Genomic DNA, 25,635 nt, shown 5'->3' with positions numbered 1-25,635 from the left:
TGGCTTTGTTAGTTTGCGTGTCTGTCTGTCTGTCTGTTCGTACCAAAAAATGAGCACGGTTGCTAAGGTCACCCAGTTCACACGGGTGTGATTTCATTACGTCAGACATTACGTCAGACCACAGCTGATCAGTCTATATAAGACCTTACACCACTCAGTTCACACGGGTGTGATTTTTACTACTAATGTGTGACACTCTTGTATGATATGAATAATACAAATAAAAACATAAAACCATTGAAATAATGTTTTTCACCCGACAGAAACCGTATCTTGTATCTTCTCCTGTCTTCATCTCTTCTGAACGCTGTCACCTTGTCCCATGAACACTAGAACAGTGACGCTCAACCCTTTGTGAGGGGCGCTAGCACCTTATGTGCAGCTTTGAGGGTCTGTGTAAACACAAACATTGAAGAGAAAAGTGTGCAAACGCAAACATTGAAGACAAAAGTGAGGACGCAATTGTGATTGGCCAGAATGAGATGATGTAATGATGACGTATGATGATAAGAGCACCCCTCACTTCACACGGGTGTGATTTCTATTGTTACACATGACTTTGGTCCGACGCGGTCTGTCATTTGTTCCATGGTTCCTTTGCGATGCGATGCCAGTGTGTGGTCTAGCCATCACCAACTCCTGAATCACTGCACTCCACACTTGTATATATCGCTACAGTGTTGCGCCGCAGTGCGTCTGCGTAGGTTGTTATGACTTGGTTTAACAGCTTAATTTGACAGCATGCCCAGTTGTTGTATTGTCTTGATTATTGTGAGTTTGCTGGAAGAGATACAGCCAAGCCTCATGCTTAATTTATATATATCAGATTCATCTAACAGCCGAAATAGCCGTTGTACAAGTTCGCGACGTGTCGCAAGTTTGTAAGACCACGCTGTTACAATGTCAGCATTTGAGATCATGTAGTCATCAGGAACATTACAAAATAGGACGTCAAAGTAAGACAAGAAATGAAGAAAATAGAAAATCCATCTCTCACAGTGGCTTCTTGTCTTTACCTTTTTTAACATTTTTTCCTCGAAACGAATCGCGTTTCACCTGAGATGATAAATCATATATATCTCTGACGGTTCATAATACAAAATTATTACAGCAGAGGTTGGCGTTATTAAAGGCCTTGGGGTCTTATTCCCTCTTCTTCTTTTTTTTCCCCCCAATCTTTTATGTGTTTGTTTTCTGCGTGTAATGTGCGACTTGACAGGGTTTTAATAAGGAGCCTCATCTCCAGGCTGTCAGAAGCGTGTGGTTTATGGCTCCGTCCTGACAAATGGAGCTGGATGTTAATTTCTCTAATGCAGGGACATTGGACGGCCTCAATCACACAGGCCTTCATGAAGAAAGTATTGTGTTTTTATTACAGGGGGTTTGTCTGATGAGTGCACACGCACGCACGCACGCACGCACGCACGCACGCACGCACGCACCACGCACACACACACACACACACACACACACACACACACACACACACACACACACACACACACACACACACACACACACACACACACACACACACAGAGAGAGAGAGACTTGCACAAGCCAATCAAAGCAGTCGGAACAGGAATGGATTTGGATTGAGAAATGAGAAATGAGATACGTAGTATGTGCTGTATAGAGTGTCGCAGTCCCGCCCCTGACCAGTGACCAGCGGCCCGGAAGAGAATTTCCCATTCATTTTTTCCCATAGACGTTTCAGAATCAGAAAGTATTTATTTAAAGACATTTAAGCCTCGGACAAAGGCATCTCGGATGGTGACAACTCATGACAATAAACACAATTTTTTGGGTCAAACAAATAATTAAAAGAAAAAAGGGCAGGGTACAACGCTCTTTTTTTCTGTCTATCTTTGTCATTGTCAATGTCTCCGTCTTTCTCTGTCCATGTCTCTGTCTCTCTCTCTCCATGTCTCTGTCTCTCTCTGTCCATGTCTCTCTCTGTCCATGTCTCTGTCTCTCTCTGTCCATCTCTCTCTGTCCATGTCTCTGTCTCTCTGTCCATGTCTCTGTCTCTCTCTGTCCATGTCTCTGTCCATGTCTCTGTCTCTCTCTGTCCATGTCTCTCTCTGTCCATGTCTCTGTCTCTCTGTCCATGTCTCTGTCTCTCTCTGTCCATGTCTCTGTCCATGTCTCTGTCTCTCTCTGTCCATGTCTCTCTCTGTCTCTCTCTGTCCATGTCTCTCCATGTCTCTGTCCATGTCTCTGTCTCTCTCTGTCCATGTCTCTGTCCATGTCTCTGTCTCTCTCTGTCCATGTCTCTGTCTCTCTCTGTCCATGTCTCTGTCTCTCTCTGTCCATGTCTCTGTCTCTCTCTGTCCGTCTCTGTCTCTCTCTGTCCATGTCTCTGTCTCTCTCTGTCCCTCTCTGTCTCTCTCTGTCCATGTCTCTGTCTCTCTCTGTCCGTCTCTGTCTCTCTCTGTCCATGTCTCTGTCTCTCTCTGTCCATGTCTCTGTCTCTCTCTGTCCATGTCTCTGTCTCTCTCTGTCCGTCTCTGTCTCTCTCTGTCCATGTCTCTGTCTCTCTCTGTCCATGTCTCAGTCTCTCTCTGTCCATATCTCTGTCTCTCTCTGTCCGTCTCTGTCTCTCTCTGTCCATGTCTCTGTCTCTCTCTGTCCGTCTCTGTCTCTCTCTGTCCATGTCTCTGTCTCTCTCTCGCTTATGTGTGTTGATCTTTCTTCCTTTTGTCTTTTCCTGTCAACCTTCACACAGAAGGGCAGCAGGCATTTCAACATTCACTACATCTCTCTTTAATGTTTTCTTTTTTCTTCTCTCTGCCAACTTAATTGTGTTTTCAATTATGTCCCTGTTTTACCGTCTCGTGACATTTATGTTATGACCCCCCCGCCTCTACGCACACACGTGCACGCACGCACGCACGCACGCACGCACGCACGCGCACACACACACACACACACTCTCTTTATAAGGTACGCCTGTCTGACTGCACGCCAACATAAATTTCTACTCGGCCAATCACATGGCAGCAAACCATTGCATTCAGGCGTGCACACGTGGTCAAGATTACACGGTTAAAAGCAACCATGTCTGATGCTGGGTTTTTAACCCTAGCAGATGGTCTTGACCAGGTGTGCATGCCTAAATGCATTGAGTTGCTAGCACGCCATTGGCTGATTAGAGAGATTGTGATGATACTGTGCATTATTGGACATGCTTTCCTGTATATACGATGTGTGTACAGTACAATATACTGTATTTAACGTTCAAGTTTCTAAACTATATATGCTCTTTCCATATTGTGTGTTTTTTTTATTTCATTATACCCGTCTCTCTCTGTCTGTCTGTCTGTCTGTCTGTCTGTCTGTCTGTCTGTCTGTCTGTCTGTCTGTCTGTCTGTCTGTCTGTCTGTCTGTCTGTCTGTCTGTCTGTCTGTCTGTCTGTCTCTCTCTTTCTCACATCAATTTTACTCCTCTTACTTATCCCTACCCACAATCCCCGGTGATCGGGTCTTACCAGTCTGCCATTGATTACCAATGGAGGCAGCTTTGATTGGGGCTGTGTGTGTGTGTGTGTGTGGGGGGGGGGGGGGGGGGGGGGGGGGAGGACGGAGTGGAGTGGACGGAGCCCAAATGGAGCCAATAAAACGTGTAGTGGGAGAGGCTGTGGGCGGGGCCTCCGACGACGGTGACTGGTGTGTCACTGGTTAGTGACGCACTGTTGATTTTGACAGCGATTTTTTTGTTTTTTTATGATCTTACAAAGCTGATCAATGATAATCGAGTACTAGCAGTGATGTAGTGGTGAGATTTTCATGATTGGCTGGCCTCTAAGGCTAAGCCAATGGGAGACTAGCCCTATACGGCCAATGGGACACTAACCCCCACGGCCAATGGGACACTAAGCCCCACGGCCAATGGGACACTAAGCCCCCCACCACCATGACTAGAGACTGCAGTGCAAACACAACTACAGAAAGCCCCACTAAGGCACCATTTCCAAGAGAATGGAATACAAGCTGATAATGACTTGTTAGTTAGTTTTTGTCATATTTTAGTCATCTGAAATGTTTTAGTCTGGTTTTAGTCGACTACATTTGGCAAAACTTTGCACTTGATTGCATGCTGAAAATGGCAGATCTACAAGCTCACAACACGTCAAACGTACCGCCGATAATGACATGCCCAAAGTATTGATTAATTAATCTATTATTAGGCCTATTATTATTATTATTATTATTATTATTATTATTATTTTGTTTAGTTCATTAAATCGATTAGTATCTGTTGCACCCCTAGTGAGGAAGCCCGGATTCTATCTCAGCATACAGGACACCAGAATGTGTGTACAGTACAGGCGCGTGCACATGTACAGTAGGCACGCACGCACGCATGCACGCACGCACGCACGCACACACACACACACACACACACACACATCATGGATATAGTACTGTACAGTCAAGTAGTATGCAGACTTCCTTTCTGTCTCTCATTCTATTGTATCTAGTAGATTTCAGTTGCTTGGCAGTAATGGAGTCAAAACCAAAGTCAACATCAAACAATCTTTTGGTATACTTTAGTGTTGTTATCAGTTCACCTTCTATTGTACAGTGTGTTAGCACATGTGCTAACACACTGTACACAATGCATCTACAAATTGTATACAACTGTGCAATGAGCGATGTAAATATTATGTCCATATCAAATAAATAAACATAAACATAAAACATAAACATATTAATTTGATTCATACAGTATGTTACTCACTATACAAAATAAACTGGAATCGTCATTAACACATTCAGATCTGAGACCGATTGATTCTACAAATGCCTTCCATGGTGGATGGATGGAGGAATTTATAGTTTGATTCATTGTAGGGATGTGCGTGACTGTCCAAAATCATTTTCAAAGTATTCTTTTAAGAAAGAATTCCACCACTACCCCCCTCACCGAATATGATTCAAAGCAATCGAAACACATGAAATTCATCGTTTTAATAGAATGGATCATTAAAATCAAAGGGTGTTGCACAAATAGATTCTTCAATAGATATTTCGTGATCATCTCAGCCGATGGAATAATTATAAATGACCCCATTCAACATTCTAGCTTCTAATAACAGCATTGCATTGTCATATCAACCGTTTGATTTTTGATTTTTTATGAACAATCAAACAGTATCATCATTCCGCTTTCCATTGTAATCATTATCACTAAACCATTCATTTAACCTATTAAAACCTGAGGCCCATTCTAAAAAACTCATCTAAATTCTAACCGTTGTCTGATGGTGCTCATCATGTCAAGTACCCCCCAAATTGTGTGCGTGCGTGCGTGCGTGCGTGCGTGCGTGCGTGCGTGCCCGCCCCACTATCAGAGTAGGGTCGACGTGGTGTCTGGTTGCTATAGGGCCCATGTTACCAGCACTCCATTTGCCGCCACACTTCCACAGACTATACTCATAAGTACTCTGCCTTCCACAGACTATACTAAAGTACTCTGCCTTGGCTCTAGGCTTATTATCACTTCCACAGACTATACTCATAAGTACTCTACCTTGGCTCTAGGCTTATTATCACTTCCACAGACTATACTCATAAGTACTCTACCTTGGCTCTAGGCTTATTATCACTTCCACAGACTATACTCATAAGTACTCTGCCTTGGCTCTAGGCTTATTATCACTTCCACAGACTATACTCATAAGTACTCTGCCTTGGCTCTAGGCTTATTATCACTTCCACAGACTATACTCATAAGTACTCTGCCTTGGCTCTAGGCTTATTATCACTTCCACAGACTATACTCATAAGTACTCTGCCTTCCACAGACTATACTCATAAGTACTCTGCCTTGGCTCTAGGCTTATTATCCCACCCTTAATGTCTTTACATATTGTTCAGTTAATTCATGGACAGTTAAACACATTATTCAGGCACATTTCAGCCACCTCTTTTTCTCATTAGGCCGACTCTACGCAACGTGATCAATGTTACCTTATATGGTAACGTCATTCTACAGGCCTTTCCGCGTTACACTTATTATACTAATTATATTATTATTCCTGTGGTGCTAGAGTGAGAACGAGATTGAGCTTCTAGTCGTTTGAAGTCAAAAATATAATTTTATATATGTGGGTAAGGAGGGTGTTGAGAAAGTGTGGCTGAGTAAATCCGAGAGTATAGGCGTATGTGTATCTGAAGTGGCTGAGCGTGTGTCTGTGCGCACGCACATGTGTGTATTCTGTCTGTTATACATTATAAGCCCTGGGGTATTGATTGCTGTTTCACACAAAGAACTAGCTGCCTTTTGTTAGCCCCCCCCCCCCTGTCTCTCCTTCCCTCCCTCCTCTCTCTCTCTCCATCCTCCCCCCCCCTGTCTCTCCTTCCCTCCCTCCTCTCTCTCTCCATCCTCCCCCCCCCTGTCTCTCCTTCCCTCCCTCCTCTCTCTCTCTCCATCCTCCCCCCCCCCTGTCTCTCCTTCCCTCCCTCCTCTCTCTCTCTCCATCCTCCCCCCCTGTCTCTCCTTCCCTCCCTCCTCTCTCTCTCTCCATCCTCAACCCTTTGCTCTTCCCTAGAACCATCATGATGACCCCGCCTCTCATCTCCCCCTTCCCTCCTGCTTGTCACACACACACACACACACACACACACACACACACACACACGCCCCGCCCTCGCTCCCTCACGCCGTCCATCCTTCTTTCAATGCCTTCAGAAAATAGCCAAGCCACCCCCCCCCCCCCCTTCCCCCCAAACAGTGCGATGCGTTGTGAGCTTGTTTAGGTCAGCTATTTTTGCCCGAGCCTAAATTTGGCGTTATTCTTTCTTCCATTCCTAGCCCTTTTCTATCCCCATCTCCTTTTCTGTACCCCTGCCAACGGCACAGTTATTATTATTATTATTAATATTGTTATTGTTATTGTTATTATTATTTATTATATTCCTGTTCATGCACAACGGAGAGTAGCCCAGTTAACACCTGAAAATGTCGAGTGATTAACAATTGTTTGACAAATTAGTCTTGAGTCGCGAGTTTAGCAAGTCTTCATTGAGTTTAGTATATCTCTTAGTAAGCACGTTTAGATTTTTTTTCAACCACACCTGTCAACTTGACAGTGTCAAAAAACGGGATGCAAAAAAAAAGTCCAGTTACGCAACTTTAACATTTGTGAATGTGAATTAAATGTGGTGATGTCTATATTAAGTCACAATACAAATACTATAAAAAGTGCTTATATTAAATACATACTACAGTGGCCTACACCTAAAGAGTTGGCTACCGCAATTACACCGTTGAGTCTTTTTTTCATTCATTTCTTTTGAGCTATTTCAGGTTCCAGCGGTTACGATTACTTTTGCTGAGCGAATCCATTTTAATATATTTACTGTATCTCTACATTTTTGACTGGGATTACATGAGACTGAAGTTGGTACATTAAGCCATCCTGCTCCTATTTAATTGATGCACCCATCCGTCCAACAGTAATGACATTTCACCCAGAAAGCTCCTCTTTTTTTACCCTAATCCATCCCTCTCCAGCATGCTTCTGAAGATTAAATGTTACGGCATGGAGAGAGGGGGGGGGGGGGGGGGGGAGTGGGGAGAGAGAGAATGTAAGGGAGAGAACGAAAACTTTGCGCATGTGAGGGACAGCGCGCACACACACACACACACACACACACACACACACACACACACACACACACACAGAAAGAGAGAGCACAGTTTTCTGTCCTCATTTTTAGTTTATTGGGTTATGTTTGGAAGCCCTGGTTTGTGGCCAAATAGGATTTAGATACAATGTCATTAAAATGGATCGGTTGGTAGTAAGGTAGACAATCGATGGGCTTCCAAAATCAATATTCTCTCCTCCTCCTCCCTCTACCAACATGGAGAGAGAGAGAGAGAGAGAGAGAGAGAGAGGCAGAGAGAGAGAGAGAGAGAGAGAGAGAGAGAGAGGCAGAGAGAGAGAGAGAAAGAAGGCAGCTAGCCGGTTCACTGGAGCCAATAGACTGGAGTCTAACATACGTTGCACAGGACTATGTATAGCGGGCGTTTCCAAAGTCTGGCCTGCGTGCCAATTGTGGCCCGACGGCGCAATTTTATAAGGCCCGCGGCTCATTCCTAAATTGTATTATGAACGGTCCTCCAGCACCGTCAAACAAGAATGAATCATTCGCAAAAACTCCAGTTGCAATTTCATTCTGAGCAACTACCATTTGAATGAGTAGCTGGGGGCGGGGTTGTCCGGTCTCTAGATGATATATAACTCTGTGCCCGCCGTTTCACGTGCGCCAGCCATTTAAGTCATTTTTATTACTTAAAAAAACATTACTGCATCAAAAGTAAACAAACATTGGCCAAATTGCCAAATAATAAAAGAAAGAGGCAACATTTGTGAAAGTAGCTAATCGAGGCGTTGTGAGCTTGTAAATCTTCACAATATTTAAGTCTTTATTTTGGTGTGTTGTGGCGATAGAAAACCCATAATTTTTTCCCATAGAGATTGTCAATTATTTTAAGCCTGGAACCAAGCCATCCAGTCTCCTGGTAAATCATGAACATAAAACCTTTGATTATGTGGCCTGGGCCAGCTTAGTGGTCCAGGCACCTTGTAATTCAGCGTGTTGCGGGTTCGAGTCCCGATGCCGACGAACCTTACTGTGTGTCTTTCCCCCATCTCTCTCCCCGTTTCCTGTCTACCTACATCTATCAATAAAGGCAAAAAGTTAAAAAAATAACATTTGATTCTGTGTCCAAAAATATGTGAATATTTAATTGTATAGACCTCCGAAGTATGACATAATTCACACGTCCTAATGTTACTGCCGCCGACTATCGTAACTACTGACTATCGTAATAAACGATACAGAGTTACCTCCCCGACTATCACAGAGACAGTTTGTTTATGTTTGGACCACAATTCTTATGAGACGATTCTAAGATGACCCAATGTTATTCTCTATAGAGAAATTACTTCCACTTCGATGTCTCCCTTTTGACTGATATCTGTCCATTCAAACTCTATAGACGGGCCTGCCCCAACGTCATTAGTGCAGCTGCGCCCGGCAGCCGGCGAAAACTAGAGTTCTCAACAAGCCCGAAAATTAAGATCTTACCTGCCCAGCAGTCACCTGTCACCCAGGCGGATATGTTGATCTGACCCCCCATTCCAAAGCGCCAGCGCTCCCCCAGCAGTCTGCGTGCTTGCTTCTCGCCCTCTTACTGGTACTATCTATATCGTATATAATAAACAACCTTTTTGCAGTTTTCAAGTATTGTTTGACACAGAATCAATGTGTTATGGTCATGATCACCACCCGCCACCCCCCATGGTCTATACTTGGTCCCTCCTTTGTTCCCCCCCCTCTACATACCCCCCAAAATAGCTGATCAGATCTGCAAGCTGCAGCTTGTTATAGGGGTGGGGGTCCTATACTCTTCCTCTTTCCTTCCCTCCCTCCCTCCCATCTTCTGTAGATCTAAACTTTTAGGGATTGTGGATGTGGACTCTATTTCTAATTCTGTTATCTACTGGCCCAGTTTGGCCGGGGGGGGGGGGCTGGGCACGGATGCCCTCCGTAATCCATTTATCTGGCCTGGCCGCTGGGCTTTCTCCCAAATGACAGCTTGCTTTTAGAAATCCCATTAAATAAAATGGAAATATAGCATGGAAATAAATATAGCATAGTATGGAGGGGTTCGGAAACACACACACACACACACACACACACACACACGTTCCTTGTGAGCGCATGGACTCAGGTTTGAATCCGACCCTCGTCTTGTCTTACATCTCTCTGCCCTTATTAGTTTAGGGCTGCAAATATCCATTATTTACTTGATTATTCTATTGATTACTTTTTCAACTCATCGGAAAATCCATCCAGCAGTTAAGTATACTTTGCCGCACAACGGTGTTGTGCAAAAAGAGTTAAAATGGCAGACCTTCAAGCTCACTCAATTGGACAGGTCACAGCTGGTGTGTGTGCGCGTGCGTGGGTGCGCGTGCCTTAGTGCATCCTCGGATCCCAGGACATAACACCTGCAGAATGATACACCTACACACACACACACACACACACACACACACACACACACACACACACACACACACATTTGTGCACATTAATGCACAAAATACACACGCCTTTCTACACACTTGAACCATAGTTTAAATACAGAACTCTCGTCTCCTACTGAGTGTCTTAGAAAGCCTCATTGTAGGCATTACACACACACACACACACACACACACACACACACACACACACACACACACACACACACACACACACACACACATTTTCACTCTAAGCATCTTGGGGTCCTCTTTTAGGACAATAGAGCAGCACGCCTGTTACTTCAGAACCCCCCCCCCCCCCCCCCCCCCTCTCTCTTTCTCACAACAAAAGGGTTCCCACTCTTGCATGTGGCTGAATGCTCCCAGTGCTCTTTGAACATGACCCTGACAGAGCGCGCGTGTGTGTGTGTGTGTGTGTGTGTGTGTGTGTGTGTGTGTGTGTGTGTGTGTGTGTGTGTGTGTGTGTGTGCGTGTGCGTGTGCGTGCGTGCGTGCGTGCGCGTGCGTACTGTGACTAATGGCTTTAAGCAGTACAATGATATGAAGTGTGCCTACTTGTGTGTGCACGTGCGTGCGTGTGTGTGCGTGGTTTAACTAATAAGTAATAACGGTGACAATAGAAGCGTGCCTGTTCATTTGTTGCGGCTGTGTTGGAGAGAAGCAGTCCGTTGAGGCCGCCTGCTGTTCCTAACACCATTCACTGGGAATGAAAGCACATCTCTGGCCCCGCAACGCTTAATGCAACTGCTTTCATAGGACTTAACCCATTTAGGCCTGACCTCGAAATAAAAAACAACAACTTCTAAATCCAGTTTTCTGAAATAAATATTTTCACGTTTTTTCAAAAATAGCAAGCTCGTGGCGCGCTATGAGCTTGTAGATCTGCTATTTTTCAATAGCTAAATTATAACATAATGTTTAAAACACCAAAAGGGGTTCCCGCCCAAAATGGATTAACACTTGACTAAAAATGTCCACTGTGTTTTGACCACTTTAAGCCCTTTGTGACAGATAGGGAAAACTGCAGCAATATCTACGTTGTTGATCATACTAACCGTTTTTATAGTAGGCCTATAGTTTGTTGATGACTTTTGTTGCAGTAATGGTCTTTTTTTTTCATTTAATTTTTTAAGTATTTTATTAATAAAAAGAATCACGCCCGTGGGAAGTGAGGGGCGCTCTTATCATCGTACATCATACTGTCCATCATCTCATTCCGGCCAATCAGAATTTGCGTCCTCACCTTTGGCGTCAATGTTTGTGTTACGCAATGTTTACACAAACACTCAAAAGTGTCCATTCATTGTCAATGGCATTTAATGTTTGTGTAGGACACAATTTGGGTATATACACTAAAAGCTGGACCCTCAATAAAACATTTAAAATCACACCGTGTGAAGTGAGGGGCGCTCTTATCATCATACATAATCTCATTCACAATTCGCGTCCTCACCTTCGTCTTCAATGTTTGTGTTTACACAATGACATTCAATGTTTAAAGGTGTAGTGAAATGAAAAATACGTTTTTCACACTTTTAGACCATATCCGTGGTCATCATATGGGCATACCTAACAATTGATGCCAAAAAAATGGGCAAATTCTCATTTCTGTGTGTTTTTATATCAAAAGTCCATAAAAATATATTTTTTATTACTTCCTGAAAACGTGCTGCGTGATGACGTGTCGAGGCCCACATCGATAAAAGCCAATAAAAATGAAGCTCACCCGTTTAATTCCCCATATGTGCGCATCCGTGCAGCACAGCTGCTATTGATTACAGAAATCCTCCGTTTTTATTCCCATTCAAGATAACATCCAGACAGTGTATTACTCGGTTTCAACTTAATCATCACGCTAAAATATGTATCTGAAAACATTATAGGGTAGAAATAAGCCACAACAGTAAACTGGTACAGCTGGCCGTCTATCTGATTTGTAAACAAACACACAGCATGCGCTGCTGCGTATAGCATAGCTACCGTCCCTGGCTACCGTCCCATCGCCTGAAGGGATGCGACGCTCTGATTGGTTCAGAAACTTCAGACCGGTGTTTCAACTTGAAACCGTTTGAAACTTCAAAATAAAAGTCCACCATTTCCGTTGCACTGCACCTTTAAGATAATGTCTGTGTTTACAAAATGACATTCAATGTTTAAGACAATGTTTGCACAAACCCTCACAGCTGAGCTTCCCTCATATCACGTGGGGACCCCCCCCCCAGTTGGCGCACTGTATCAGATGATGAATTCATAATTGTTTTTTATGTGTGTTTCCAGGCTGTCTGTCCAACCTGCCCCCCAACGCCAAGAAGATCTCCAACTCGTACGAGGAGCGCAGGAAGCAGGCCACGGCCATCGTGCTGCTGGGGGTGATCGGGGCGGAGTTCGGGGCGGAGATCGAGCCGCCAAAGGGGCCGGCTCGGGCTCGAACCGGCGGTCAGGCGCCCGAGGGATTTGGTCTGACCAGCGGAGGCTCGTCCAACTACTCTCTGGCCAGGCACACATGTGAGTGCAAGCAAAACATGCACGCACGCATGCACGCGCACACACACACACTTCTTTTAAACCTTTTGACTGAAAAAGTTAGATTTTCTTTTAAATTTCTGGAGGAGAAAAAATGGTCAGAAACACAAAGTGCTACAGTATTTACTTGTGAGTCGTGACCCATAACAATTTGTCCGCGACCCATGTGAGACTCTAGTTTGGAAAGCAGGGTTCACACTGTACAATGTATCCATTTGTACACTGTCTAAGTAAAATGAACACCCAGGTTTTTTTTACTGTGTAGGAACTTCACTGTTGGATTAATTTGCAGCAGAGATAGGATTGATTTTCAACACCCAAGCTTGTCACCTTAAGGAGCTTGGTGCTGGCACGCACGCACGCACGCACGCACGCACGCACGCACGCACGCACGCACGCACGCACGCACGCACGCACGCACGGTGCCTTATCCATGCCCATGCTATGCCAAGGGCATCGTACCTTGGTGGGCATCAAAGCTGCACTAAGTAACCATTCTCCTCCAGAGCTCTGATTGGCTGCCTCTGGGGCGAATCCGCCCGGCGACAGAGCCTGTGGCCACACTGATAGGCTGTGGAGCGTGATGCCCCCTTATAGGCGGCCATCTAGACACGGTGGTCAGCTCACCTGAGTTTACTGGCCAGGCACAGTGGACACACACACACACACACACACACACACACACACACACACACACACACACACACACACACACACACACACGCATGCAGGCTCACACGCATCAATAACAATCATTTTAATTGGCACCGGCTCCTGTCAATCATGTGTTGTGTGCCTGTGAAAAGTAGAAATGGATAAACTTGTATTGTGTAGTTGGGACATGATTACTGGTATTTGTGCCTTGTTTCTTCACTATGTGAAACTCTAAAAATATGTTCTAGCCATGAAAACTGTGTCTATTTCTCACATTCTGAGGGGATTCTTGTGGGGACTTTTGGCCCACACAAGTATAATAATAATACGAGTACACACACACACACACGCACGCACCATAAAGCCGAGCTGTTATAGCTGGACCTTGTATGACACCAGGTGAGGCTGTAATTGATTCTGTGGAGTGGAAGCCATCCCTTTAAAACATCTATGTAATTTATTGACCTCACACACTAGACCTCACACCTTTAAAAACACGTATTGCTTAATAAAACCTGAATTACACAATTACAGGTGACTGTAAAGAGCCATCACTAAAACCATTTTATTGGTTATTGGTTATTATTATTTTTATGTGTGTGCGTGTGACGCCGTGCGTGCGCGTGCGTGCATGTTTTTATGTTTGAACAGATATTGAATTGATAGTTGAATTGATCCATGAGATAAGTATAGAACTACAGATGATGATTAGATGGTTATCAAAATCAGTGATGGCATAACCATCTGCCATCTTATTGGTTACAATACCACCTATTGTATCAGGAGAAATATGATCAGTGGTTCTTTTTTTTACTTACTGTTTTTTTTTAACACCTTGAGGGCTCGGGCCTATTTAATCCATTAATAAAATGTGCCCATCGTTTATAGCGCCCGGACCACTTTTACCAGCGGACCGGAAGTTGTTGTGAATGTCTGTATAGCAGCTAACAATAGCCACACCACTCTAGAGTCGAACGACAACAACGGGAGGTAAGAATAAATATATCGCGACTAGCGACTGGACCGCGGAGCGCCGTCTAACACAGGATCTTTTTTCATAATTAGACGGGATGATTTAGATCGCGAGTTATGAACGTTTTAAGATTTTCGTTGTCGTCAGCTAAACAGGCAGGGAACATTTTCAATGACGTGTCACTGTTGTGCAACACCGAGGATTGGGCAACAAGCGCTCCTAGGCTGTGGAGCGATGCGACCGGTTTTGATATCATTAATCTCCGTCGTTTTTATCAATCTCAGTCTCGGGCAACTGACCGTGCACTTGAACTTGACGGTGATCTCCGTCTTGCGCCTCCAAGGTGTTAATGGGTCAACTCCAACCACAAAACATTATTAGTAAACTGGGTAGCGTTACTGCAGCACCAGCTAAACACCATTGATCTGTTAGGCATGAGTTGAATTAAATATATCAAACTAAACAATTTTTGTAAATGCTACTGCTGCCGGAATGGTTAAGTTTAAGCTCAGCTTAGGTGTGGTCTTATTAATACAATTTACTTAGCCACTTTAAACCACATATTTGGTTGACCCTGTGTCCCTGGGGGGTCCATACTAGTGACTTGATAAAACATTAATTTGAGCTGTTGCGAACGATATCAATGGATCGATGGCTAGTATAGGGCTATGAACATGGGAGATTAACTCTTCCGGTTCAAACTTCAAACATAACAACAACATATATCTTCTTATTTTGTGCATTTCTCTGGCACTGGCCATCTAACACCCCCTATGGGAACCAGTGTTCAAGGAGTTAAATAGCTTAGCTGAAAATAGCCAATCTACATGCTCACAATGCTTGTAGAGTGGACGTTTTCCCCACAATACGGATGCAAAGGGTTAAATGGTTTTAAGGCTGTTCCCTGTCACTAACATAATGAGAATTCCCTCTTCCTCTCTCCCTTCCTTCCTCATTTCCTTTCCTCTGTTACAATTTACAATGCAGGCCATTTAGCAGACGCTCTTAACCAGAACGACTTACAATACAATACGCATCAACTCATCTAATGCAGAGAGACATAGGGCTCTATTCCATGCTAAACCCCTTATCCCTAAACTTCTTTGCCTTTTTTATCATTTTGAAAAACATTTTTTAATAGTTAAAATAGCCGATCTACAAGCTCACAACGAGTTGAACTATTCAAAAATGTTTTTCAAAATAGTAAAAAAAAAAGGCAAAGAAGTTTATGGATAATGGGTTTAGCATGGATGAAAATAGAGCCCATAGTGTGGATTCTCAGTCTACTCTAAAACAATCACCAACAAAATCATTGAACCTCTAGGGAATACCTTACCAGGTAAACGGTGAACCTAGTATCTGTCTAAATAGCATTGTGGTCAAGAAAAACAACAAAAAAACAAAGTTAATGGAAAAAACAAGCCCTCGGTAATCCCAAACACGGTATCCACTCAAATAATTACTGCTGGCGAACATGCCTTCCTGCTTTGCCCCGCCTTGTCTGTAATTTCCAGCCCGGTCTGCTGTTAATGTGACACGTTGATTACCTTAACTAACAACTCATTATGGCCCCACTGATGCTTCGTCAATACCACTTCATTCATTTAGCGTTGGTCCAGGCCTGTCCGTTAACATTTAAAGATGGCCGCCAAGAAAAGAGGTGTAAAAGAGGTGTAGAGTGAAACCCCTCTCACTCTCTCGCATTGTTCAGGCACACGAACAAGACTGCAAGAGTGGCTTGCACCACACGCGCCACACGCTGTGCGTGTGTGTGTGCGCTGACCAGGACCCCTAGTATTGCTGGTATTATTTCCGGACCTCTAGTACTGCATGGTTCATTGTGTGTGTGTGTGTGTGTGTGTGTGTGTGTGTGTGTGTGTGTGTGTGTGTGTGTGTGTGTGTGTGTGTGTGTGTGTGTGTGTGTGTGTGTGTGTGTGTGTGTGTGTGTGTGTGTGTGTGTGTGTGTGTGTGTGTGTGTGTGTGTGTGCGCGCGCGTGTGCGCACCTGCGTGTCAAGAAACACACACACACACGTGTGTGTTTTGATGTTCAAGAGAACCACATAAAAAGCAGCAAGTGTAGAAATTAGTTATAAATAATCAAGTCCTGCCCCTCTGGCCTTTATCAATAACACTGTCACGCACCCACACACATGCACACCTATAAAGTATACTAACACACACACGGGCACACACACACACACACACACACATGATTTTCTAAAAATGTGCATGTCACAAAGTACATAATAACATTAATCAATTTGTTGATAAAATATTTGTTTAATATAACAAAATTGAACGATCACTAAGAAAATAATTGATGGTTAGCCTCCATAAATAGTTTTTATTTGCACACTAGTTATGTGACTATTTACTCGTACACAAACATGCAAGCACACACACACACACACACACACACACACACACACACACACACACACACATACACACACACACACACACACACACACAGAGACACACACGCGCGCGCGCAGAGCTAGGAACTGTGGTCTTCAATAAGGCTTTATTGGTCCAGGCCACAGTGACATGACCTTGGAGGAGCAGATGAAGTGTTGCCCACTTTATGACTGGCAACCTGATATTTATTAAAGGCTACATATCACACACACACACACACACACACACACACACACACACAGTCTCACACACACACACACACACACACACACACACAGAGCAGCAGCAGCAGTAAATAAAGCTAGCTTGTCCTTCAGACAGCATCCAAGCTGTCCTGCAGGAACACACCACTTGACAATGCAAAACGCACAGCAACACGTCTGGGCAGTGGGCACTACATACATACATACATACATACATACATACATACATACATACATACATACATACATACATACATACATACATACATACATACATACATACATACATACATACATACATACATACATACTGTGTACATGTACACACACACTGTATGTACATACATACATACATACATACAGTACATACATACAATACATACATACATACATACATACATACATACAGTACATACATACAGTACATACATACATACATACTGTGTACATGTACACACACACTGTATGTACATACATACATACATACATACATACATACATACATACATACATACATACATACATACATACATACATACATACATACATACATACATACATACATACATACATACATACCATACAGTACATGTACACTTACACTGTAGGGATGGGACGATATGAAATATATATATATATATATATATTTGGCTTTTCTGCCTTTATTGATACTATCAAGTGAAGATGGATAAGAAAGAGGGAGAGAGAGAGAAGTGGAGAGGCATGCAGCAAAGGTCGTCATGAACAGGACTCGAACACGTGGCGCGCTGTCAGGCCAGAGCCTATATGTGGCATGCGCCCGCTAGACCACTTGGCCAGCGGGCGCCCCGACAATATGAAAATTACACAGTTACAATTATTGTGGCAAAAGTAATAGCGATTAACAATATTGCTGCGATAATCAAATATTCAACACGTTGCAACGCAACACATTGTACATCTTCTATTGTTGGTCAATCGATTTGTGTAATAATGAAATAATCCTTACAGGTCTGTTTGCTCAGGGTTTAAGACAACGGTACCGAAGTTCAAGCACAACAAAACAAATTCATCCTAGATTATGTATGACGGAGGACAATTCCACGATGAATTAAAATCTCTGCGATACAATTATACACACACACACACTAAGCATGTAACGATACACTCAACTCACGATACGATACGTATCACGATATGAGGTTCACGATACGATTTGTCACGATATTTTCAACACAATTATTTTCCAGACAAATGACCGAAAAAACATTTTTTTATGATTTATCTTCCCCCCCAAGCTTTTTTCACAATTTTTATTTAACCACATTGCAAATCTTTGATGGCATCTTAGGATAGATGTAGACCTTTTTGACAGTGCAGAAACATAATTGCCTTCCTTGATGTATTAACCAGCATCAACGACCATCACCTGGGTACAGACACATAAAGCTCCCCTCTGCAGGCCTCTACTACTGAAAGTGACTGCATGGAGTCTGTCTCATTTCTCTCAAACACTTGAATATGATGGAATATGATTACAGCTCACATTTCATATCTCACACTAGCCCTCCTAAAAAAATAAAAAAATCGAATAAATTAATAAATCGATACATATCGTCGGGATATAATATCGATATATATCGATATACGATATATCGTTACATGCCTAACACACACAACCTATGGATCTGCTTCCATGATGATGAGCATGTCGGTTTGGAAGTTGCTGGTTGGTGTAATGGTTTGCAATATTGTTATGAAAACCTGTCCGTCGATCCGCCAGTCACGCCTCCATATATGGGCGTCAGTCCATCACACCTTGTGACACGCTCCATATATGGCCGTCTCAATATATGAAGATCACGACACTGAACTCAGCAAACCCTGGATAGCCATACTTGAAGGGAGAGAGCCCCAATCTTCCAAGACTCAGCTCTTCTCCTGCTCTGAGTGTGCATATGCCTTCACCTCTCAGGACTACCTCCATAAACACATGAAGGTGAGCCACAAGAAACTCTACTTGCAATTGTTAAAGAATGGACAGATGCCATCAGCAGCCGTTCCGCCAATAACCAGGCCTGTAACCAGCCAGAAACAAGGAGACACAGACGAAGCCAGATCTTACAGTTGTCAATGGTTCACCAAGACATTAACTCAGCCAGGTTGTGAAGTAAAGACCCATCAGCTGACTTCCAAACAAAATAAAACTCACGTCTGTAAACAGTGCGACAAGACTTTCAGTCAGTTATCTAACCTGACAACACACCTGCGTCTCCACACTGGAGAAAAGCCTTTCCACTGTAAACATTGTGACAAGAGCTTCACTTGGTCACATTCCCTGACGACATACTGGAGAAAAGCCTTTCCAGTGTAAACAGTGCAACAAGAGTTTCAGTCAGTTATATAGCCTGAAGACACACCAGCGTGTCCACACGGGGGAAAAACCTTTCCATTGTACACCTTGTGATAAGAGCTTCAGTGAATTGAGTACTCTGAGGAAACACCAGTTTGTCCACACTGGAGAAAGACCTTTCCTCTGTATACCGTGTAACAAAGGTTTCAGTCGGTTATCTCACCTGGAGACACACCAGCGTCTCCACTCTGGAGAAAGACCTTTCCTCTGTAAACAGTGTGACAAGGGTTTCAGTCAGTTAGCTCACCTGAAGGCTCACCTGAAAAGACACCAGTGTCTCCACACAGGAGAAAAACCCTTCCATTGTAAACAATGTGACAAAAGGTTCAGTCTAGTATCTCGTTTAGATATACATCAGCGTATCCACACTGGGGAAAGACCCTTCCACTGTAAACAGTGCGGTATGAGTTTCAAATCTTTCGATTAATTGAGGTCTCACCATCTTCGTCTTCATATTGGGGTGAAACCCTTCTGTTGTAAACAGTGCCATAAGAGCTTCAGTCACTCAACCCAGCTGAAGCATCACCTGTTTAAACACAAAAAGACCTTTCCAGTGTGAACAGTGTGACAAGAGTTTCAGTCGGCCAAGTCATCTGAGGAATCACCTGCTGATTCACACAGGAGAAAAACCTTTCCAATGTGAACAATGTAACAAGAGTTTCAGTCTGTTGGGTAGCCTGAAGAGACACCAGCGTGTCCACACTGGGGAAAAACCATACCACTGTAAGCAATGTAGAGAGAGTTTCAGTCGGTTAGAGAGTCTCAAAACTCACCTGCGTCGCCACACTGGAGAGAAAGACGCATTGAACACTACCAGTGTATCCACACGGTAGAAAAACCTTTCCACTGTAAACTAAACAGTGTGATACATTACGGCCATGTATGTATAAATATGATAGAAAACTCTGCATCTGACCTCAAACCTCAAACCATAAACCTCCATATATGAAGCTGACCTATTCTGACATTCCATATGTTGATCCTCCCCACCCGTCCTTCCTCTTCAATATCTCCCATTTGACTGATAACTATCCATTCAAACTGTAGATGGGTCCGCCCCAAAGTTATTAGCGCTAATAACTTAGCGCAGCCGTGCCCGGCAGCAACATTTTTCGTCCTACCCGGCCCAAATACGTTAAATAAATAAAAGTCCATATATGGGCATTCCCAGACCTGTAGTTTCAGCACGACAGTCTATATTTTGTATAATGGTATTGCTGTTTGATGGGATATCAGCTCTGTGTAGATTATTAGGTAGTGATGGGTAGTGATGGTAAATTGCTAATCTGGGTTCTGGGTGTGGCTCACCTGTTCTAAAACGGAGGCTCCAGGTGAGGAGTTCACTACTTTCATGAGTTTCATAACATGTGGTGTCAAACTGGATGTGTGCGTTCGTTCTCTCGGCTGTCGACTTTCCCTCTCTTTCTTTCGGTCCTTCGCTCTATCACAATCTGCCTATCTCTCAGCCCACTTGTCTCTCTCACTACAAACCCCTCCCGACCCCACCCATCTCGCAGACGAAGGCCAGTTTAAATGTAACACCCCGAAGGACGGAGAATGTGTGTGTGTGTGGGGAGGAGAGATGCAGCTCCTTTATTATGTCGCCATGACGAAAGATTGATAACGCACCTCCATCCCTAGCCCTTGGACTGACAGAGAGAAACAGGGAATTAGCCCACGACCCCCACCCACTCCACGTCCCTCCATCTTCCCACTGCCTTTCTATACCTCTCCTCATCTCTCCCTTTGTCCGTCGAGACGGAGAGAGAGAGGGAGAGAGTGAGAGGGCCGGCGAAGGAGAGGGGAGAAAGGGTAGAGAGAGAGAGCTACGTGGAAGGCGGGACGGTGATTGAAAGAGAGCCTGATTCAGTTTGTCGTGCGTCGCGGCTTGCAACCGAAAACAGCCGAGCCACAAGCTCACAGCGCGTCGCGGCCGCCACGCGCTGTGAGCTTGTAGATCGGCGTTTCCCGGCGCGAGACACAGGCGCGCGACTAAACTATAAATCAGGCGGTATAACTGCATCAGAGACAGAGTAATAAACAGACAGAGCTATTCATCATCCGACTTTTCTGAGTTATTTTTAGCCCGCGCAGACGCTAGCCATACACACACTGCACAGTAACAATCCATGGTGTTCATTTAACTCTGAGAGTTTCCTAAATGGAACTAAAATGGTCCCATAATCTCCTGTATTGTTTCCACCACACACACACACCAACAACCCTCTCTGATCTGCATCTTTTGTTATTGTCTGGCTCCTTTTAACAATGCCCCATAAACATAGTAGCTAACAACGTTAGCCCGCTGGCACATCTTTCACAGTCTATATCGCCCGTAACGAGACTAGCATGACAATGCTAACATGGTTAGCGCCGGTATGCTAGAATGGGTCCTGACCTAGCGATGCTAACATAGTTAGACCCCCCCCCGGCTATACCTTTCATAATCGTGTCCATACACTGTGTGTGTGTGTGTGTGTGTGTGTGTGTGTGTGTGTGTGTGTGTGTGTGTGTGTGTGTGTGTGTGTGTGTGTGTGTGTGTGTGTGTGGATTTAAACCAATAAGGAAGGTGGGGGTTGCCTTGCCATTTAAGGTAGACTGATGATAAAATGCCATAGGATACAGATGATGTAATTACCTTTCTGTCTGGGAGGCCAGGAGACCTTTACTGATGGGGGGTCTCTGGGAGTACGGATGCTTATGGTAGACAATATTTAGGTTCTATGTAAGTTAATAGAGCTCTTAACGGTTGATGGTTGTGAGATTTTAGGAATCTTATTAAATAGATTATTCTCCAGTTTAATATGTTTTTCCCCTATTAAATAATTGAACAATTGGTAATATACATATAGCTTGGTCCCTTTAATAAATCCAAATAACCTTCATACTGTTAACTTGAATTTGGGGGGTGCAATGGATGGAAATGGATGTAATAAAGGACATTACAGTGCAAGCAGAGTGGCAGGCGATTCTTTGGTCAGTGAGTCTGGTTGTACCACCATCACCAGAGGTTGCTGCCAACGTGCTTTACCTCTTCTGCAGCAGCTATTGTTTCAATATTTCTCTTTACCCGTTAGTAGAGTCTCCTTTCACCTTTGCCCTGCCGTTTGGTGTTGGTGCCCAGTGCTGTATTAAGTCTGCACTGGAAGTAGTGAGGCATGCGTCTTCACTAGGACAAACATAATGTTACAGTGGACATAGCATACATCTCTGTGGTAAGTGGGGACTGATTGCAGTTCATTTTTTTTTATAGGGGGCTGCGATAAAAATTTGCCCAAATTTGGAGACGTATATGTTATAGACAACTGATGTCACAGGATGGTCACATGGTCTGAGATCCACATTGGAGCCAACCTTTCTATTTGGAGACTTTTAAGAATCATTCACAATACAGCCTGATGGAGGGGAATAACGTGTTCCTTCCACGCGCTCCATCCGGGGATACTCCCCCCTGCCATCTGATAAGAAGCGGCCTGCTCACACCTCATGCATTGAAGGAAGCATGAGCTCAGTTCGGGGCTCTCCCCAGGTTGACAAAGTGAGAGTAGCGCCCAGGATTACAGTTTAGGCAATTGGCACTGGGTTAAAATGGGTGGGATAAATATTTGGAAAAAAAAGAAAACAAGAAGACAATCATCATCAAAATGAAGCCTGTTATCAAAGATAGGTGTAAGGCTAGACAGACCGTGGATGGTGAAGTGTGGAGATTGTGGCATGGAGGGCTGCTCATTGAACTTCTATTGGTCAGCTGTCTCTGAAGAGACTCCACTCAAATGTCAGGTCAACCATCAACTGACCTCATCGCTGCCTCTCTATATGTCTGCCTCTCTCTATCGCTCTCTCTCTCTTTCTCTCTCTCTCTTTATAAAATGGCTTCCACAGCTAGTGCAGTGTTCTATCTGTGCGTAGGAGTGTGGAACACTACAGTCGCTATATACCACCTCTTTGAACATCATCCGAAGCAAATAACCCCCAAAAGAAACAGGGAATGCAGGTTCCAAGACACAGATTCCGCATGAAAATAACCGATCGTCTTGTAACCGTATAACATTGTGTGTAACGTATGTGCGTTTTGGATTTCTTGTCCCGTGCAGGTAAGGCCCTGACGTTCCTGCTGCTGCAGCCGCCCAGCCCCAAGCTGCCTCCCCACAGCACCATCCGCCGCACGGCCATCGACCTGATAGGCCGAGGCTTCACGGTGTGGGAGCCCTACATGGACGTGTCCGCCGTGCTCATGGGACTGCTGGAGCTGTGCGCCGACGCCGAGAAGCAGCTGGCCAAGTGAGTACACCTGCATTAGTCTACGGACCCCCATTTAATGGCATTTCTATCTCTGGAACCCCCAATTTATATTGTGAAATCAATGTTCATTGATCATCAGAGAGTGTACAAATGCCTTTTGTACACTCTCAGAGTTACAGACCCATAAGGGTCCATTTTGTTACAAACTATCATTTAGCTGCGGACCCCCTGGAACTCCCTGAAGGACCCCTGGGAGTCCCCGGACCCCACCTTGGGAACCACTGGAGTACACCAACCAACATGCCACAGACCACATGTGGAGTCATTGACCCATTACAGCCGGGGAAGCGTCTGTGTCATTTTAGATTTCAACCACTTTAACCATTACCTGTATTTTATACTTTGTCTATATACAAAAATAGCAGATCTACAACCTCATAGCATGCCACTTTGTACCGCGCTATGAGTTTGTAAACCTGCTATTGTTTTTGAAAAATCTTGAACATTTTGTTAAAATCTAACAGTATAGAGCGTCGCAGTCCCGCCTCTTACCCTGGACCAGGAAATGAAACCCAATGCATTATTCTCATAGACATTTCTTAAAGTATTTATTTAAAGACGGTTACGCCGCGGACAAAGCCAACTCGAGTCGTGACAACTCATGACAACACAAACAATATTTTGGACCAAACAAATAATTACAAAGAAGAAAAACAACAAAAAAAGTGTTGTAACCTGCAGTTTTTTTCTTCTTTCTAATTATTTGTTTGGTCCAAAATATTGTTTGTGTTGTCATGAGTTGTCACGACTCGAGTTGGCTTTGTCCGCGGCGTAACCGTCTTTAAATAAATACTTTAAGAAATGTCTATGAGAATAATGCATTGGGTTTCATTTCCTGGTCCAGGGTAGGAGGCGGGACTGCGACGCTCTATACTGTCTGTATACAGCATATACGTTTTTAAAGCGAAAATGTCTAAAAATATCTTGGTAATTACCAGGTAACTACCAGGTAATTACCTGGTAATAATAGGTAAGTACCTGGTATTACCTGATAACAACCAGGTAGTAGTTTACCCATTTACCCATTAATTACCTGGTAATTACATGTTAACTTCCAGATACATTACTCAGTAATTACTATGTAATTACCAAGTATTACCCAGTATCTATAACTATTTACTGTATAATCTCCTGGTAATTATATGGAACTTACCATGGCAAATTACACACTGGTTGCCAGGTAATTACCAAGTATGTTCCTGACAATTACCAGGTATTTATACGTTTTTACTATGTAATTACCAGCTAACTACCCGGTATTTATAAGTATTTACTCTGCAACCAGGCACGATACCCTGGTTGCAGGTACTATAGGTAATAGGTATACCAAGTATTTTCAACAACTACCAGGTATTTACTCTGCTACCAGGCAAGTTACCCAGTAGGTACTAGGTCATTACCAAGTAGTTTCCTGACAACTACCAGGTAATAACATGGTAACTGTATTCACTGTGTTTACATGGGTACTACCCATGAAACATGTGGGTAGTAGCCTACCAGGAAATTACCAGTTGTTACTAGGTCATTTCCTGACAACTACCATGTAATTATCTGATACCCAGTACCTGATACCTGGTACCCAGTAAGGAAGGAGGAACTGTACTGTAAAAGGAAGCGTGCTCTATTTCCATGATATTACCATGTACCTACCTGGTAATTGTAATTATAATCGTCCCCCATGGCTCACATAAGGCAAGATGTTTCCTGTGGTTCTGTTTCAGACAAAGAAACAGGCGAGAGTGCAGGTAATATAGTTATATATTATCCTGTGTTTGCATATTTGTCACCGGGTGGTGGTGTAATAATAATGCAATTTATCTTTATGTAGTTGATGGCTGGTAATGGTGGGGATGCTGGTGTTTTGGGTCCTGGGAACTCTGGTTGTTTCCTCTTATCTCCTCACACAGGGCTCCAGACTAACTTTTTCACAGGTAGCACTGGTGCCACCTACCTTTTCATTTGGTAGCGCCACCACAAATTAGGTAGCACCATTTTTTTCTTTGTATAGCGTGGTATTAATACATGATCTTATCATGCCCCCACATCGGGCGCCATTTATTTATGTAGTGGTTTCCACCATTAAAGGTTTGAATCATAAAACCCC

General features: G+C 43.7%; 1 protein-coding gene across 3 annotated transcripts in view; it reads left to right on the top strand.

The window, feature by feature from the left end:
* wdr7 (WD repeat domain 7) overlaps nucleotides 1-25,635 on the top strand; it is a 145,847-nt gene that overhangs the window by 83,102 nt on the left and 37,110 nt on the right. For 2 of the 3 annotated variants that reach the window (XM_079524621.1, XM_079524620.1), the window contains exons 23-25: nucleotides 12,343-12,570; nucleotides 23,324-23,510; nucleotides 25,253-25,276. In XM_079524621.1, the coding sequence (XP_079380747.1) occupies nucleotides 12,343-12,570; nucleotides 23,324-23,510; nucleotides 25,253-25,276 (439 nt within the window). The remainder of the gene's footprint in view (nucleotides 1-12,342; nucleotides 12,571-23,323; nucleotides 23,511-25,252; nucleotides 25,277-25,635) is intronic. The other variant, XM_079524622.1, reaches the window with a different exon arrangement.

This window comes from Electrona antarctica (genome assembly GCF_951216825.1).
Source record: "Electrona antarctica genome assembly, chromosome: 16".
Classification (NCBI taxonomy): domain Eukaryota; kingdom Metazoa; phylum Chordata; class Actinopteri; order Myctophiformes; family Myctophidae; genus Electrona; species Electrona antarctica.
This window is presented reverse-complemented; position numbering and strand designations above follow the sequence as displayed.